This window comes from Clarias gariepinus, chromosome 13 (assembly GCF_024256425.1).
Source record: "Clarias gariepinus isolate MV-2021 ecotype Netherlands chromosome 13, CGAR_prim_01v2, whole genome shotgun sequence".
Taxonomy (NCBI): domain Eukaryota; kingdom Metazoa; phylum Chordata; class Actinopteri; order Siluriformes; family Clariidae; genus Clarias; species Clarias gariepinus.
The window spans coordinates 18,021,703-18,038,383 of record NC_071112.1 but is presented as its reverse complement, the minus strand read 5'-3'; the positions used below and the strand labels follow the sequence as shown (position 1 = coordinate 18,038,383).

Below are 16,681 nucleotides of genomic sequence, written 5' to 3'. Positions count from 1 at the left end.
TGTGGCTACTAAGATTGCACCTAAATCAACAATTTATGGGATAATCAAGAGCTTCAAGAAAAGAGGTTTAATTCTTGTTAAGAAGGCTTCAGGACGTCCAAGAAAGTACAGCAAACGCCAGGATCGTCTCCCAAAGAGGATTCAGCTGCGGGATCGGAGTGCCACCAGTGCAGAGTTTGCTCAGGATTGGCAGCAGGCAGGTGTGAGCGCATCTGCACGCACAGTGAGGCGAAGACTTTTGGAAGATGGCCTGGTGTCAAGAAGGGCAGCAAAGAAGCCACTTCTCTCCAAAAAAACCTCAGGGACAGTTTGATCTTCTGCAGAAAGTATGGTGAATGGACTGCTGAGGACTGGGGCAAAGTCATATTCTCAGATGAAGCCTCTTACCGATTGTTTGGGGCATCTGGAAAAAGGCTTGTCTGCAGAAGAAAAGGTGAGAGCTACCATCAGTCCTGTGTCATGCCAACAGTAAAGCATCCTGAGACCATTCATGTGTGGGGTTGCTTCTCATCCAAGAGAGTGGGCTCACTCACAATTTTGCCCCAAAACACAGCCATGAAAAGAATGGTACCTAAACACCCTCCAACAGCAACTCCTTCCAAAAATCCACACAAAACAAAACAGTTTGGTGAAGAACAATGCATTTTCCAGCACGATGGAGCACCGTACAATAAAACAAAAGTGATAACTTAGTGGCTCGGGGACCAAAACGTTGAAATTTCGGGTCCATGGTCTGGAAACTCCCCAGATCTTAATCCCATTGAGAACTTGTGGTCAATCCTCAAGAGGCGGGTGGACAAACAAAAACCCACTAATTCTGACAAACTCCAAGAAGTGATTATGAAAGAATGGGTTGCTATCAGTTAGGATTTGGCCCAGAAGTTGATTGAGAGCATGTCCAGTTGAATTGCAGAGGTCCTAAAAAACAAGGACCAAAACTGCAAATACTGACTCTTTGCATAAATGTCATGTAATTGTTGATAAAAGCCTATGAAGTGCTTGTAATTATATTTCACTACATCACAGAAACAACTAAAACAAAGATCTAAAAGCAGTTTAGCAGCAAACTATGTGAAAACTAATATTTGTGTCATTCTCAAAACTTTTAGCCACGACTGTACACACACGCATACAGACACAAAATAAAATATATTTTATGCACACACACACACACACACACACACACACACACACACACACGTGGTTACAGTGTTATAGTAAACAGTACATAGGTGTTGATTATACCATTAAGAGACTCACACTAAGATGCAGCAGGGGAGACGATCACCCACAATTCCGCAGTGCAAGAGAGAGAAAAACCGTTGGCTCAGTTGTGATCGCGTGTCACTTGGCATCAAAACAAGAAGCACATGTGTGATATATGATACTCTGTACTCGTAAAACCAAGACTTGTTCGATTTCTTGGTCTTGGTTTCAAAGTCTAAATTTATTAAAAGTCTTTGCTCGTCTTGCAGAACACTCGCAAACCACGTTACTCGCAAGCCGAGGTTTCACTGTACTGTAAATATGCTCAACTATCAAGAGCTATTACTATGTGGCTTTCATATTGCAGACTTGATGGGTCTCGTATCTACAGTACACATGTGATAGTATGTTTTCAAGGGGCCAGTACGTGAACACACAGTGGGGACAGTATTAACATAATTAATAATAAGAAGAAGAAGAAGAAGAAAAAAATGGGCAACATTTCATCAATTACAGATTTTATATATAGGTTAAGATTAATATTTAATTAGGCTAAGATTATATAGGTTAAGATTAATTTTTAATTAATCTGCTCTGAATTCTTTCCCCAGAACATGCTGGACAATATAACTAATTCAGATTTTAAGAGTATATGAGACTTAAAAAGATCATGTTCATGTTCAATATATCTGTTGTAAGCATACCTACTTGCCCTCTGTACTATATTTTCTAAAAAGAGAACAGACAGAAAAAAAAAACTGCCGCGTGACACATCATAACCACTTTGTCGAAGTTTTGCTATCTGGTTCTACACTTTGATTTATAGTTCCTCCCAAACAGGCTTTTGAAAAGTGCTTTGGTGGCAGAGCATTAATCAGGCTTGACTTGTCAAAAAAAAAAAAAAAAATACAAAAAATGCTAACATTAAAATACAGCGGTGATGGCAAGCAAAAGTTATCAAGGCACTACACCTTATATCAAATTAACTTTACTTTTCCTGAAAGTCAGCAAACTTTCACTGAAGGAAATTCTTGAATTTCTTTGACTGAGATCTACCACAAATTCTAGTGGTGCAAGTATTATAGAATTTATCACAGTTTCCTACTTATTGACATTCATGTAATATTGTGGTGATTGTTGTAGTGAACATTTATATCTATGACATGTAATGCAAAATCATAAGACCTGCTACATACTTTGACTAATTTACATTATAGAAGATAAATAAAATAACATAAAATGCTGGATGATTTGTTTATCCAAAGGGTTTATGGGCATACAGCATTTCTTCTCGCATTTTGCTACAAACTAGGGCTTAGCCTTTTTTCCCCAAAAACTATTTTTCAAAGCATAATAATAGCAATAATAATAATAATAATAATAATGTTTAAAAACCTCTATTAAAAATTTTAATCAAATTTAAATTTTACCCCATCTCCTTTCAAAGCTTAACCATCGACACATACATACATACTCACGTACAAGAAACATGTCAGTTCTCAATCTTATTTTGAGGGTCCCCACCCCCCAACTTAAGTTATCCATCACGCAACATCTTATCTCTAGAGGGGTGTCTTGTGGTCAAACAGTTATTGTACTTATTATTATATAATAATCAAAACTGTTTGATTTACCTTTAAATGATAATGCATACGAGTTATTTAGCAGTTATAAATGTACCTGAATGTGAAATTTAAGACCTACTGTGCAAGTTGTTGTGTGCAATGCTTTCTTTATTTAATAGTGTATACTCAGGAATTGAGTATGTCTATTAAATCTGTATTTTAAGTACTGACCAAAGCACACAGCAAGTCCACCGCTTCCAGAACCAGCTCCTGGTGACCGATGCGAGCCACTCCAAGCTCTTCCAGATCCTGATGAGAGATCTTCAGCAGCTGCTCTCCACTGATCTTCTCCCTCTCAAAGTTGGCAACATATTGCTGGAGACTGTCATCAAGACCTTGACAATGTAGAAAAAAGAAAAAAGCATGAATGTAACATGGCAAAACATACAAGGGATTCATATTCTCATCTAGCCACAACCAACAAAGTGCTTTTCTTTGGAAGTTCCTGTGTTTACTTTGCAGTCACTCAGAAAGAACAGGTGTGAGATGGAGCTCTTGATAAAGCGATTATAAACCCCACGTAGATTTTAACTGCCAGTATGTTTGCATGCGTGTGGGTTCATTAAAAGAATGCAACTCTTTATTCGAAAAAAAAAAAAAAAGAATGAACCCAACACTGCTGCATTACGGTCGTCTGTAAAAATGAACCTTAATGAGTTCTAACTGTACAGGTTCCCAAGGCTTGCATTTCATTATGTAATGCCTCAACAGGTTAACTCAAATACCTGCAGCACAAGTCTGGATGTTTTCATGGAATACAAATGAACATGGTCAATGAAACCCAACTGTTTAACTTGCACAGGAACTTGCATTCAATTCCAAAACTGAGTGCCTGTGGAACAACACACTCCTACGCCAAGCGACATACACAACGCAGCCCACTTACAGAGCTGTTCCACCAGAGTGTCAGTGAAGGATGGCTCTATGGGGTAATGGGGGAGGAGCGTGCCCCAGTCAAAGGAAGTACAGAGAGGGCCAGCTGCAGAGCACTGGCCTAATGCCCTGCTAGGGCTCAATGGCCTGTCAGCCCAGACACAACAACACAGCGCATCATTCAACACCACATCCATCTCAGTCCAGCTTTGGAAATTGAATACAAAGCACCTTCCTAAATGCCATATATAGGAAGGCGTAACTTATTAATTTAAATTGCCCCTCGCAATTAAGTATTGTTTGATTTCAATGTGTTTTAAACATTTCAATACAAAAAAAAATTCATTTCTACAACAATAAGCATACTGTGTTTATTAAAGAAATGTAAAATTGGACCAAAAACTGGACTCTCTGATGTAAGTCTCAATCCTTTCTTGGTTGAACTTTGGAGTTAAACCTCATTATGATAAGACCCATTTTATTATAAAGTTCAGTCACAAGTGTAAGAGCGCAATTCGAGGTGAATGAACATAGCCCAGCACAAACAGTTCTTCTTACTGACTTTGACAAGTTGTGCAAACTTAAAAGCACAGAACAGAAAAGGAGAACTGTCTCTCCTCAGTATCAGCTTTTGCTTAAAAAAAAGTGATATTATTCTTCTATGGAGCTTTTCAGAGTCTAGTAATCAGAGGAAGAGTAAAGAAGAGCTGAAATTTGGTAAAGTGATTACAGGGCTTGATCCAGTTTTTTTCTGAGTGGTTTTCCATCATTACAGTAAGATGGCACATTGCAACACTAGAATTAACAGCTTTCACAGGGCTCACTAATGAAAGCTCTTTACTGCTGCTCAGTTGACTCTGCATTATTTGACACTAGCCTGAAAAAATAAAGCACACATTCAATCAAAATAAAATAAAAAATCATGACTTTTTGGCAGCTTTAAAAGCATTCCAACATTCCTTCTCCCATAAAGAATCTGGAAAAAAGGCTCAGTTTTTTTTTTTTTTTCCAAGATCCAGAGATCAAATAGCAAACCATATATAGATCCTTCCCACCTGCTTGGCTCACCAGGGAGAGAAAAAAAAACTATGACTGTGTGAATTTAGTGAGAATAATAGGAAGGCTATCTCCTCTGGTCAAAACACCTATGAAACTGTGAAGCTCCCACCATAAACACATACAGTGTGTGTGTCTCTCTCTCTCTCTCTCTCTCTCTGTGTGTGTGTGTGTGTGTGTGTGTGTGTGTGTGTGTTAGAGAGAGAGCGCTTCCAATTGAAGTCTACACAATAAAGTAAGCTTAAATGTCAGTTTAGTGTGAACAAAAGAGACAAGTGAAGCGTCTTCTAAAAGAGAAGCAGCCAGAAGCACTTCACCAGCAATGTTTACATGGGCACTGTTTATTTAATGTAATTAATAAATGAACTTAACTATATACAAGGATGCTGATTCAATAAAATGAGTTTTTACATGCACAAAGCATTTAATAAAAAAAAAATATTTTTTGAAATCACAAAGTGGCTTTCCTCGCTGTGAAGAATATAACAGATGAAAAAGAAGAAGAAAAGGGATTAATAAAAAGTAAAAAGGTCTCTGAGGTTAGGTTAGGCTTCCTTTCGTCCCATCTTCTAATCTTCTATGATTGGTTACACAGATTCAGTTACACCTGTGATAGGTTAGATATTTGCATATGAAATCCAATCAATGCCCCTTCCTTAGGCAGAGACCAGAGAGAGAGAAAAAGAAAGAGAATGTTGTTCTTACTTTTTCTTAAGTGTGTACCTGGCTAATAATGACTTGACCGGATTGTAAAAGCTTTACACAAACACTGTTATTCCTATTGAAAAATCAGGTTGGATAGAACTAGACTGTTCTAACTAAAGTGCTTATATGATGCATTTTTATTTTTAATAGGCCATTACTCTGATTATTGGGGCATAGACATTACTATGGAATATTGGGGTCCATGCAAGTATTATGCGATGTTAAAGATAAATAATCAACAACAGATGGATGGAATAAAATTATAACCCTATATATATATATATATATATATATATATATATATATATATATATTCCTTTTATACAGTACATCAGCAATTTTCTATTGCTATTTTGTTTTATTCAATAAAGAACAGTACAATGTATTTTTTTCTCCATTTATAATTACTTATAGAGTAGAGGAGCATTTAAAAGCGTTGTGTTCTAAAGTATACTGTATGTACAGTTAAGTTGAGGAACTTATAAAGTAAAAAGTAAAAAAGTAAAATATACTTGTAATTATTATATTCATTATAGTAAGCTTGTAATTATAATGTTACATCATTTATAAGCACCCACAAGAATGGCAGGTGGTGTATGAAAACGGCTGTAATTCCTGAATGGTTAACACTACACATCTTAAGTGGTTCATATTAAATTCATTGTGGAGGTGTCTAGAAGCCAAACAGCAAAAAAAAAAAACTATATTTGCTCGAAAATTCATGGGCCTGTCTGTAAAATGTAATTCTTGCAAAGTCTGCAAAAGACTAGAAAACACACTAGTTAATTAAAACACAACAAAATACCAAAGTATTGGCACATTTGGCTGTATTTGGCAGCCATTAAGTAAAAATTCTTCTCTTTTCATAAAATATTAACGAGTTGTCCCTGCATAAAACAAACAGCCATTTAAACAAACTGCGTCTCACACATACTCCAATCATTTAGCACAGAATGCAGAGGCACAAATTGACAATTCTGCATGGTGATTGCATCTCTGTGTTCATTGTAAAAGGAATCTGTGGGTATTGTCATGCCTTTAAGCCAGAAGCAGAAATAGTGATGGCAAAGACAAGATCCGTGTCAAAGAGAGAATCCCTTTCAACGGAAGCATCTGAGGTTTTTTGAGATGGGTGATGTGTGTGTGACCTGACATCAGGCAGATTTTAAATGGGTAGCAGCTGAACCACTGATATCTTATATAGGAGTGGGTCAGACGTATGTGCTGCAGTTAAGTAGTGGTAAAGCTGTAGTGCATCAAGAACAATGAACTGAAGGAGCTGAGATTAAGACTGATTAGCAGTCTCACATTAATATTTAAGTGTTATAAAGTGCACTGGGCTCGCTGTAGCATTAAAAGATGCAGTAAGATGTAAAAATTTACTTTCCCAACTAATTCTGCATTCTGCGTTTTAAACAGAACAATGGCTACAATGGTTTTGTCTAGGAGTGTCTATGTTATTAAAACAGTGACATGTAAGCCAATCCCAGAGGCTGAATGTGAGACCTTAACACTGGATGCTTTTAGCACAGTTAAACGAAATGGCAGCGAATTGGGGAGATGGACCCATAAGCAGATGCATTGCGTTTGGTGCATGATGTAAATGATCAACGGCTAGCACATGCACCAACACACAGTTTACCTGCTCTTGTTATTGTGAAAAAAATGGAATGTATTTCTGATGCATAAGTTACACGTCACACTAGGCGGCAACACTGTTGTGTTACACGGTCACGCCTCCGATTTATGTAAATTGCAAAACGCACGTGATGGCTGCATGTTGTGGAAATCTTTTCAGCGACATTAAATTAACACAGCATTGTACATACATTTTAACATCAAATTTACATTCCTGGTTTAATTTCCGAATCACTTACTAAATTTCAAGCAGAATTTTACTGATCATACTAATGGAGTCACCACCTGACAACCCCCAAAAAAATCAATCCTACTTTCACATGTACATTTATGTAATGAGAAACTGAGAAACAGTATTGGGATTAGTACTAGGCTCTTGTTTGTTGTCAGAGCTGAACTGTTTGTGCATTTTTAGATAAGCTAGTTTTAGATCCTGGTTTTTGTTTTTGTTAAGAATTTCATATTCTAAATTGTTAGCTTACACTGAAGGGTGTCAAGATATCATGTGACCTTAACATCTGTTCCAACAGGAAGTAGCACAAACCTCTTACTACCCCCACCCCCACCCGACCCTTGTACTATTTGGAATTAACACCCTCTAAGCCCTCTCCTTTCTGTTGGAGTTCCTTCTTGTAGCCAGGCTCTCAACTGTAGACAGGCCCTGTGAAAAAGGAAGAGCAGCCTTTGGTTCTCAGAGATTTGATTACATGAGAAAGAAAGCCTTCTACCTCTCAGAGAGTGAACAGCCTCCCAGTGGGAGACTGAACCTATCTGACCTCCCTTAACTTACTTACAGACACGCACACACACACATGCACGCACGCACACACCTCCCTACTGTGCTGGCCATGCCCTCCATGGGAGAGGAGTGGAAAACACATTGTGTACAATAGTGGCTGCCACTGTTTCTTTTTTTATTTAGACTTTCGGGCAAACCTGTGAGGATTGGAGGAATGGCCATTGTTCTCCATAGAGCTCCTGTTGTGGGAATTCCAAATTTCTACAATGGCATTCCCTCAGTACACAACAAGCCCTGTAAAGACTCGCATAAAAAAAAGAATAAAAAACCTGGGTGTTAAGCCATAAATCTTAACACATGATTACACAACATAACAACAAAGCTCTGTGCAAGAAGAACAAAACACTGTCAGCTGATCAACAATTTTTATCCCTTCTATGAGAATTTATGATGGACTTTGTATGACATTAGGCAATTTATTCCTTTAAATATGACTCGGGTTTTACAAGTTGAATAACTATCTAATCATCTCACAAACTCTAATACCAAAACCCAACTCAGCGGTACCTCGAATTATCTTAAGCAAAGGATCAGTAGATAAATAATACTACACTGGTGGGGCTCTAAGCTGAAAGAGACAATACTAAAAGCCAAAAGGTGCTCAGGCTGACCCACATGTTGCCTTGACATGTGACAGATGCTAAAGGGGGAGGAGGTTTTACAGAGCAAATAGAGCCACAGGGGGAAAAAACTGATCTGACTGGTTTGCTACCGCTCACATGCAATTTTTGCATCTGGCATGAAAGGATCAAGTGGGGGGAGAAAGGATTAATTATTAGTTAATAATAAGCTGAGACATGAACACCAGATCGGTTTTACATTGGTCTATTATACTGATTGTAATCATACATTTACAATCTTCAATTTTTCTTGAACAGTCCAGATATGTTTTTATACCAAAAATATATATAATATGATATTTGGCAAGTCAGACAAAGAATGTTTTAAGTCATGAGATCTGAACATTGAACATACATAAACACTCTTCTCTTGAAAAAACAAGCAAACAAAAACCCTAGCCATTGATTGGATTCACTGAAGCCTAAGGGTCTGACATTTTTACAACCGCTAAAAGCTATACTAAGACTTTGTCACTACTGATAAGTTTGAACAATGCAGTAAATACAGGTTCATTACAGATGTGTAATCAGAGGTGGTTTGAAAATCAGGCACTCCCCAACCTATCCATCTAACTCTTGTCTGTGCCACATGCCCAAAAGGCAAAACCACAATTACAGGGAAGTCTCAGACTCAGAGGTGGGGACACCTAACATGTACGACGCTAGTTATAGCCTACTGTTTACATACAACTTGGAATTTTTTTTCTTACATATAAGGAATTCAGGTTTTCCCCAAACCAACAAAGTCCTTAATATGGCAACTAAACAACCTCTAACCTCAAACCCAAATACAAAGTCTGATACGGAATGTGTGATGGAACATACTGAAATATACAGATCTATTCTGAGAAAACCGCTTGTTTTCATTTCATTTTTAAAATCATAATAAATAATAACCCATCAGCCAAACTACTGCAAGTTTGTGATGGATTCAAATAAGTGAAAAATATATTATATTTAATGTTTTGTCAAAAAACCCTTAAGGCAGAATAAATGTTTTGTGCATTTTGGCACATGTTGGCAGTGGAATCCTGTTTTTCTACAAAGTTCTTCATGTGAAGAAAACAAAAAGATATGCGTCTGTTTGGAGTCACCCTTAACTTAAAAAAAAAACTCTTACATCGAATATGGCAAGTGTTTTAGATGGAATGGTCTTAGTTATCATAGATCAAGATCAAAGATCAATATTTCCATTGGCTTAGGAAGTCTTGGGTTGACTTATCCTATTCCACACGGATGCACATAAATTCATCGCACTGAACTTGTAAAAATTGTAACAACAGTCTAAATGTACAGAACATTGTCCATAACATTAAAGTGTGACTTGATAGAATGAACATGCATTAATGATTAATATATGAGGAAAGGGGTCATATGGCATAAGAGATGCACATAAAAACAAATAGCAACAAGTGTTACCTGCACCCTGAATTTAAACATTAATACGGTCACTTATTCAATAACTTTGGGCTTTGTCAGTATTTATGCTGATGCCAAAACTACATACAAAGAGCTTTTAAGCCTCCTTAGCCTACAGTAGGCTGGGCATTCAGTGGCAGCATTTCCCCAGTCATCTCATGTGGTTAAGACTCTTTTGAATGTGCACAAGCACTACCAGCCCTCTTTTATTTACCTACATGCAGGTGCTGGTTGAGGGAATTATTTAACTTACAAAAAAAAAAGAAAGTACAGCAACAATACAGAACCAGATCCTTGCCATTGTTTCTTGTGATGAACAGCCAGATCACAAACGTACATCCAGAACAATACTGTAACTGAAATTTAGGTGAAGGGAAATGTGGGCTTGTTTATATATAATCTACAGGTTTCCAGGACTTCATTTGTTTGTTTGGACAACTTTAGGACATAGTTGACGTGTTTTGTGGACAGATTTGTGCTGTAAGATGTTATTCCAAATTACAAGAGTGAACTGATGTCCAAAAAACCCATAATGACCTGCTTCTACTGAAATAGCAGCCACTGGAAAGGGAAAACCCAAAGTGATGGTCAGTAAAGTACCTAGAATTTAACTGAAGAATTGGACACTACATGCAACTTACCACTCACCATCATCAACTTCAATAAAAAAAACAAAAAAAACAGCAGGGGGACCACTGATGAATCATCAGAGGCTATTGTTTACCTGCTGTTAATCATTACACTGCTAAGAATTTCATGCTAAGATAACGGATCCCTGCTATGCCACAGGGAAATCCCATCTATACCAGGTGCTTTCCATGTCTTAGGACACCTAACTTACTTATCCTTGTGTATAAGAATCTAAAGTATATAAAAACATATTCTTCTTTTTATTATTATTATTATTATTATTAGTAGTAGTAGTAGAGGAACATCTGCAGGTGTCACACATACATCTTAAAAAAACTACTACAAGAGATTACGTCCCTAAATTAAAAGTTAATTAGGCTAACCAGAGAGTAACTAGTAGAAAGTGCAGGCAAGTCTCAACATGTTCCAGACATGAACTTACCACTTGCACCAGTTATGAAGACAAAGGGACAGCAACCTTCTGTAAGACAAAATTAGGAGGTATTTCCTTAACAAAACTACAGCCAAGCTAATCCCTTTGGAAAAAAATAACAAATGCTTGAGGGTTGTTATATATAGTAGACACACCAGTGGTTATTTGGCCTTTAATTTTAAATACGTGTCCAAAAGCCACAAGTGGCATGGAACAAAGGACAAGGACATAAAAGGCTATTTGTAGCACTTTTCTCTCTTGATTCATTGAGGGTTTGGCCTACTCGTGGTATACATTCCTGCCTCAGTGGTTAGTTAAACATAGTGAAATATGTCCTACAGTCTACATAGAAAAGTCTTCTCTTTCATATCATAGTTCGTTATACAAAGCTGTCAACACTTGCCAAAAGCATTCTGCATATTACAACAACAACACCACCACCACCACATATTTCAAATTTCAAACTGAATTACAACAGTAGGGAAACAAGACTTCCCACATGCTATCATCAGATATGATCAGATAATTCAGGCATGCAGAAAATGTGCTTGGGAATTCCGACACACTGTTTCTATAATGCAAAAGGTATCACATAATACTTTTACTACTCGTAATGTCCATAACGGATCCATTTTATTTGTGTGTACAGCTGTGATCACATAACCTTGTGATAACCTCTTACCTAATGTACCATGTAGATAAAGAGAAAAAGGATGAGACATCATCATGCTGTGTTTAATGAATTTATAAATATTCTCTGGCTGCTGAGGCTCCTTGCTTACAATTCATTTATGTTTTAAATGAGCATTCCATGTTTCTAATTGATTACCCTTCAGTAAGAGTGCTTTAGAGGTAAGGTTGGATTTTTCTCACCATGTTAATGCCAAGCATTTGTAAGAGGCCAGTGCTTTTAGGTTAAGAGGGGCATAACACTGGCTTTGCTAAGCTCAAATAATCTTGCAGATTTATACTGGGATATTCAGGCTTGAAGACAAAGCCAAGGTTCACTTCACCCCACCACAAACAAGGTGACCCTTTATTATGTCTTGTCCCTGTGAGAAACAGAGCACAGATTCATGCAAATGTCAACGGACTCTGTTTCAGTGGAAAGGTGCTGTGTGTACAGCACAGCTTTAAGCTAAGCTTTGTGTGCTGCTTAGCTTAAAGTGAAGCATGTAGGACTGGAAGACTTTAAATTGACGGACAGAAATAATTATGTTTCTTGAAAAAGTTATATTTCTTGTCATACATACAGTAAATTCCATAAAGCCATCAAATGACTAAAACACTGACAGAGACTCCTTTGTGTACAGTCATAATGACAATGATATATTTCTAAGAAATATTGCATGTAGCCAAAACAAACTCTCGGGCCATAAAATAATGAAGATATCAACTAATGCACTGACACAGAAGCACGGTTGAGTTTCTTGACATTTCTCCAAGTTAGTAAGAAATCTGCTTTAAATTTATAAGAAAGAAGAAGAGAAGAGGAGAGGATGAAAGAGAAGCCATATGGAAATTTCATAACTGAGAAGTCTTACAGTTAGTGTCAAGATGGCTGTTTAAAAGCAACAATGGAACAGAAAAGAAATTTCAATCTAAATGTTGAATTCTAAATAAGTTTTCTATGCAGAGGCTTCAAATAATAATAATAATAATAATAATAATAAAAAACTCAGTCATATTGCAACTGGTGTTTTTCGTTTACTTTTTTTTCAACTACAAAATTTGTGTTCTACAAACAACTAGCACATGTTAACTTTTTTTTGGCTGCATCTCAAACCATTTACTGTTGTACTATATCAGAACTGACGTACAACTTTTGTGAATTTTATAATAAAATCTTATTGATGCTAGAAATACTACTTAATGTTCAGTATAATGTTTGTGATACAGATTTTAATTGTCACTATATGCACACTGATTTGGCAACATTAACCAGGAGAGTTAATCTTCACACCCAAACACATCACAAGCCACTAAATACTTTTATGCAATTAGCATAGAAGGCATTTAGTAAAATCTTAAAACTTTTAAAACTTACTAGGTTTAAAATGGTTGGTCACATTAAGTTAATACTTTCTTTTAACAGAAGGGAAGGGCAGAATGTTGTCCTGAAATATTCTGTTGTCATTTGCTTCCTGTCATGACCAGTTTTTTTCTTCTTCTTTAAACACAGACATTGTTCGTCTGGGTGCGTAATGACAAAAATACCAATGCTGGACAAAACCTATGCAACATTCCTGACTGTAGAATTAGCCTGATATAACTCCAATCAAAATATTTTTCTATTTAAACAATGTTTAGACTGCATCTTGGTTTGAAATAATTTTCCATTCGAATAGACTTAAATTGATTTATTTTGCTCTGAATTTATTTACAGTAAGGATATCTATTCTGGTTTAATGGTCATATTATTATCATAGAATGCATATAAACTTTGCTATAGGTCACCAATACTGATCTGCTCCTATCAAAAGAGACATAAGCTGAGAAATTATTTTAAATTGAAGGCAACTAGATCTGTATGAACAACAGAAAGTGTTCTGTTACTTCAAGTCATTCCATGCGGAGTTGATCTTCCTTAAAATACCTTGCAATGTTAAACATTGACTCCTCCGAGTTTCTGTTAAATGAGTCATGCTTTAGACTCTACCTTCTCAAACAGTCAATCATGAGGAACACATGATGAAGTAACAGGCTTTATGCATGAAAGGATACAGATATGCTCATTCCATGTCTTGGAAGCTTACCAGAGAAGCATGTCTCTCATTAAGAGTCTCTGAAGATATCAAACTCTGACTTTTTGAAAGGGTGTCTATGGATGGCATCATCTAAAAGGATCAGTCTCTCTAAAAGCAGATTTGTTCTAAATCTGCTTAAGCTAACTATACTTGTTTAACAGGCAACGCTTTTAAGGCTCTCACTTTCATTCACACTTTTTTTTATCATCTCATTAAGGCTTAAACAATGCTAACCGAAACCATCAGGTAACTAAACCAGTCCCATGAGTCATAGAGCATGTAGTATAACCTACATTGTTCTTAAGCATTGACCCCCAGGTGAAGTTCACTGAAAGTGCAGCCATCTAATCAAGTGTCTGGTCCTTAAAAATAAACCAGCTGAGTTTCCCATGATCTAACACTATTTCTAGGGCATGGGTGGGTAATAGGTCAAACATTTGGCTGGAAACAATACTGGACAAAAATACTCAGACAAAAATACTCAGATCTAAAAAATGGCTAAATATTTTGTAGGCTATATGCCAGGTTTATACAAGAAGAGGTGACTTTATCATAAGTGAGAAATGCATATTTGTTGCTTTCCTGGGTAATAGCTGTCTTATGTCATCCAAATATCCTAACTATTACACATGATATGGCCCACATACTATATCCTGGCATAACTTACTCAGCAGCACTTTTACAGTAGTTGGAGAGCGCTGTTTGAAATGGTTGAAATGCCACAAATGTAAAAAAGAAAAATGAAAGACTGTCTCAAAGTTTATTTGGGAGTTGAACAAGTAGTCTGGGAAAAAAAGCAGAAGTCGTATGTGTGAAAATAATCTGTCCGGTTTTCAGTGGAACATTCCATGAATAGCATAAACTGTAGAAGAATCTACCTGACATAACCCCCAGTTGGAATGTGTGTGCAGAAGCATAAAGGCCAGTGTCAGTGACAGTAATATATCCAATTTAACGGTTATGTAACCTACCTCTATGAGAATTCTGTGTAACAAATAAATAATCCATAAACAAATATAATAATTTATCAGTATACAAAACTATGCTCAAACGTTTAAGCAGTCATTTTAAACAGTGTACAGATGAAATTAAGCATGTTAGATTTGTAAACCTCAGCAGGCGACAAGCAATGACATGGTTGGACCAGGGGATGCTGTTTGTTTTTAAGGTAAGGTAACTGCCTGCTAACAAAAACTGCTTGGTGAAGGCATTTGGGGAGTCTTGATGGAATTCAGTTTTTCGTATTCAGCAAATGCTTTTATCCATTTAGGTTCTAACACAGTCCAAAATTACAGCAAAGCTGTGATGCTTAAGGACCAAATTAGGGTGGGACGTTCAAAAACTGTTTAAATAGTAAACAATAAGATATGTTTCTGCAATCTGAGATAAAAATTTATTACACACTTTCACACACCCCTACACGTTGAGTTATACAACTGTTGATGTTGTGCCAAGCTTAGATACAGTAACCCCAGATTTACGTACTAGGCATGGAAATCCTGAGGGACCAGTCGATACGATATTATCACAATATTTAGGTTAAAAAATTTAATTCTGAAATCTTCAGAAATCAGAGTGTAGTATTATAGAGGAAATTCATTGTCTATAGTGCTTAATCCTGTATACAGGGTTGCAGAGGTCCGGGAGCCTAGCCCAGAAGACTCTGGGCAATCTAGGAAACGCCAGTTAGCCTAATCTGCATGTTTTTGAACTGTGGGAGGAAATTGGTGCACCCAGAAGAAATCCATGCACACAGACCCGAAATGGGAATCGAACCCGGACCCTGGAGGTGCAAGGCAGTGCTAACCACTATGCCACTATGCTGCCTCAATACAGCAGGTATTTGTGGTGTAGAGAAAAGGCAAAGCCATTCAAATAGGTAACTTGCTACCTCTGTCTTCTTATTTAAATGAAGCAGTGCTTCCTGAACTCTGCACCTGCAAAACTGAAATCGGGCAAAAACTGCAATAATTTTACAGCTTTTCAGTCAACCTTAAGAGCCTCTTTGTGATAAGAAATAACATAACTAAAGCTGAGCAAATAACCAACTAATCAGGTTAATATCAACTGAAATATACTTTGGGAAATACTAAATGACTTTTTTTTTTTATAAAACAGAATAAAGACATACTATTGGGTTGGTAACTCTCAGAAAATACAGGAAGTGTAAACTATGAAAGTGGGGAAACGAAAAAGTTCACTTAAACTGTGTTTAAACTGATTAAGATGTTTTAAAAGTGATAATAAATCAGCAGCCGGTCGGTCCTGAGTGACGCGCGCGAGCTGCCGAGTTTCTACGAAACTGCAGGTAAACAAAAGCGGCGCGCGAGCTCAGCGATGATAAAATATATGAACATTTAATAAGCAATAAACTCGTACATCATAAATATGCCGCGGATATACTCACCTCTCATCCACTCCACTACTTGCTTAGGTGTCCACTTAGTTATCGGGTCCATCGTTTTCCCACTTAAAATACCATGCAATAGAAGTTGAAACAAAACGCCGACTGCCGCGACTGTTTAAGATTCTCACTGCGCGCAATAATCATTGTGCCATCGCTCTACCAAGCCGGAAAGTATTCCACTTTAAACTCAACACTGGTGCTTTAACTCACTGAACCCTGAGAGCAGCTGAACTGGAGAGGTCAGAAAAGTCGCTCCGGGAAAGCAGTGAGACAGATTAAATGACAGAAAACCGTCCAATCCGCAACAAGTGAATCGAGCGGATACAGGCTGGGGGAGGGGCTTTAGCGCTCGCGCGCGCACGCACGCACGCACGAGTTTTACTATCCTTGTGTGGAATTATTATTGAATGCAACTAAATTAAAAATAATAAAATAATATTTTTGTAAAATATCAACAAATATCCTCATGATCCGCTAGTTGTCCTTTTTTGTGCGTGGGCTGTAAAAAAAAAAAATCCAGTTA

At 37.1% G+C, this 16,681-nt stretch overlaps 1 protein-coding gene across 1 annotated transcript in view; it reads right to left on the bottom strand.

Moving 5' to 3' along the window:
* The window catches only part of LOC128535508 (connector enhancer of kinase suppressor of ras 3-like), a 50,962-nt gene extending 34,547 nt beyond the window's left edge, over nucleotides 1-16,415 (bottom strand). Inside the window, exons 1-2 of the mRNA XM_053509463.1 lie at nucleotides 16,159-16,415; nucleotides 3,003-3,166 (exon numbers count right to left, since the gene is read on the bottom strand). Coding sequence (XP_053365438.1) covers nucleotides 3,003-3,166; nucleotides 16,159-16,210 — 216 coding nt within the window. The 5' untranslated portion in view covers nucleotides 16,211-16,415. The remainder of the gene's footprint in view (nucleotides 1-3,002; nucleotides 3,167-16,158) is intronic.
* Nucleotides 16,416-16,681: the final 266 nt, after the last annotated feature.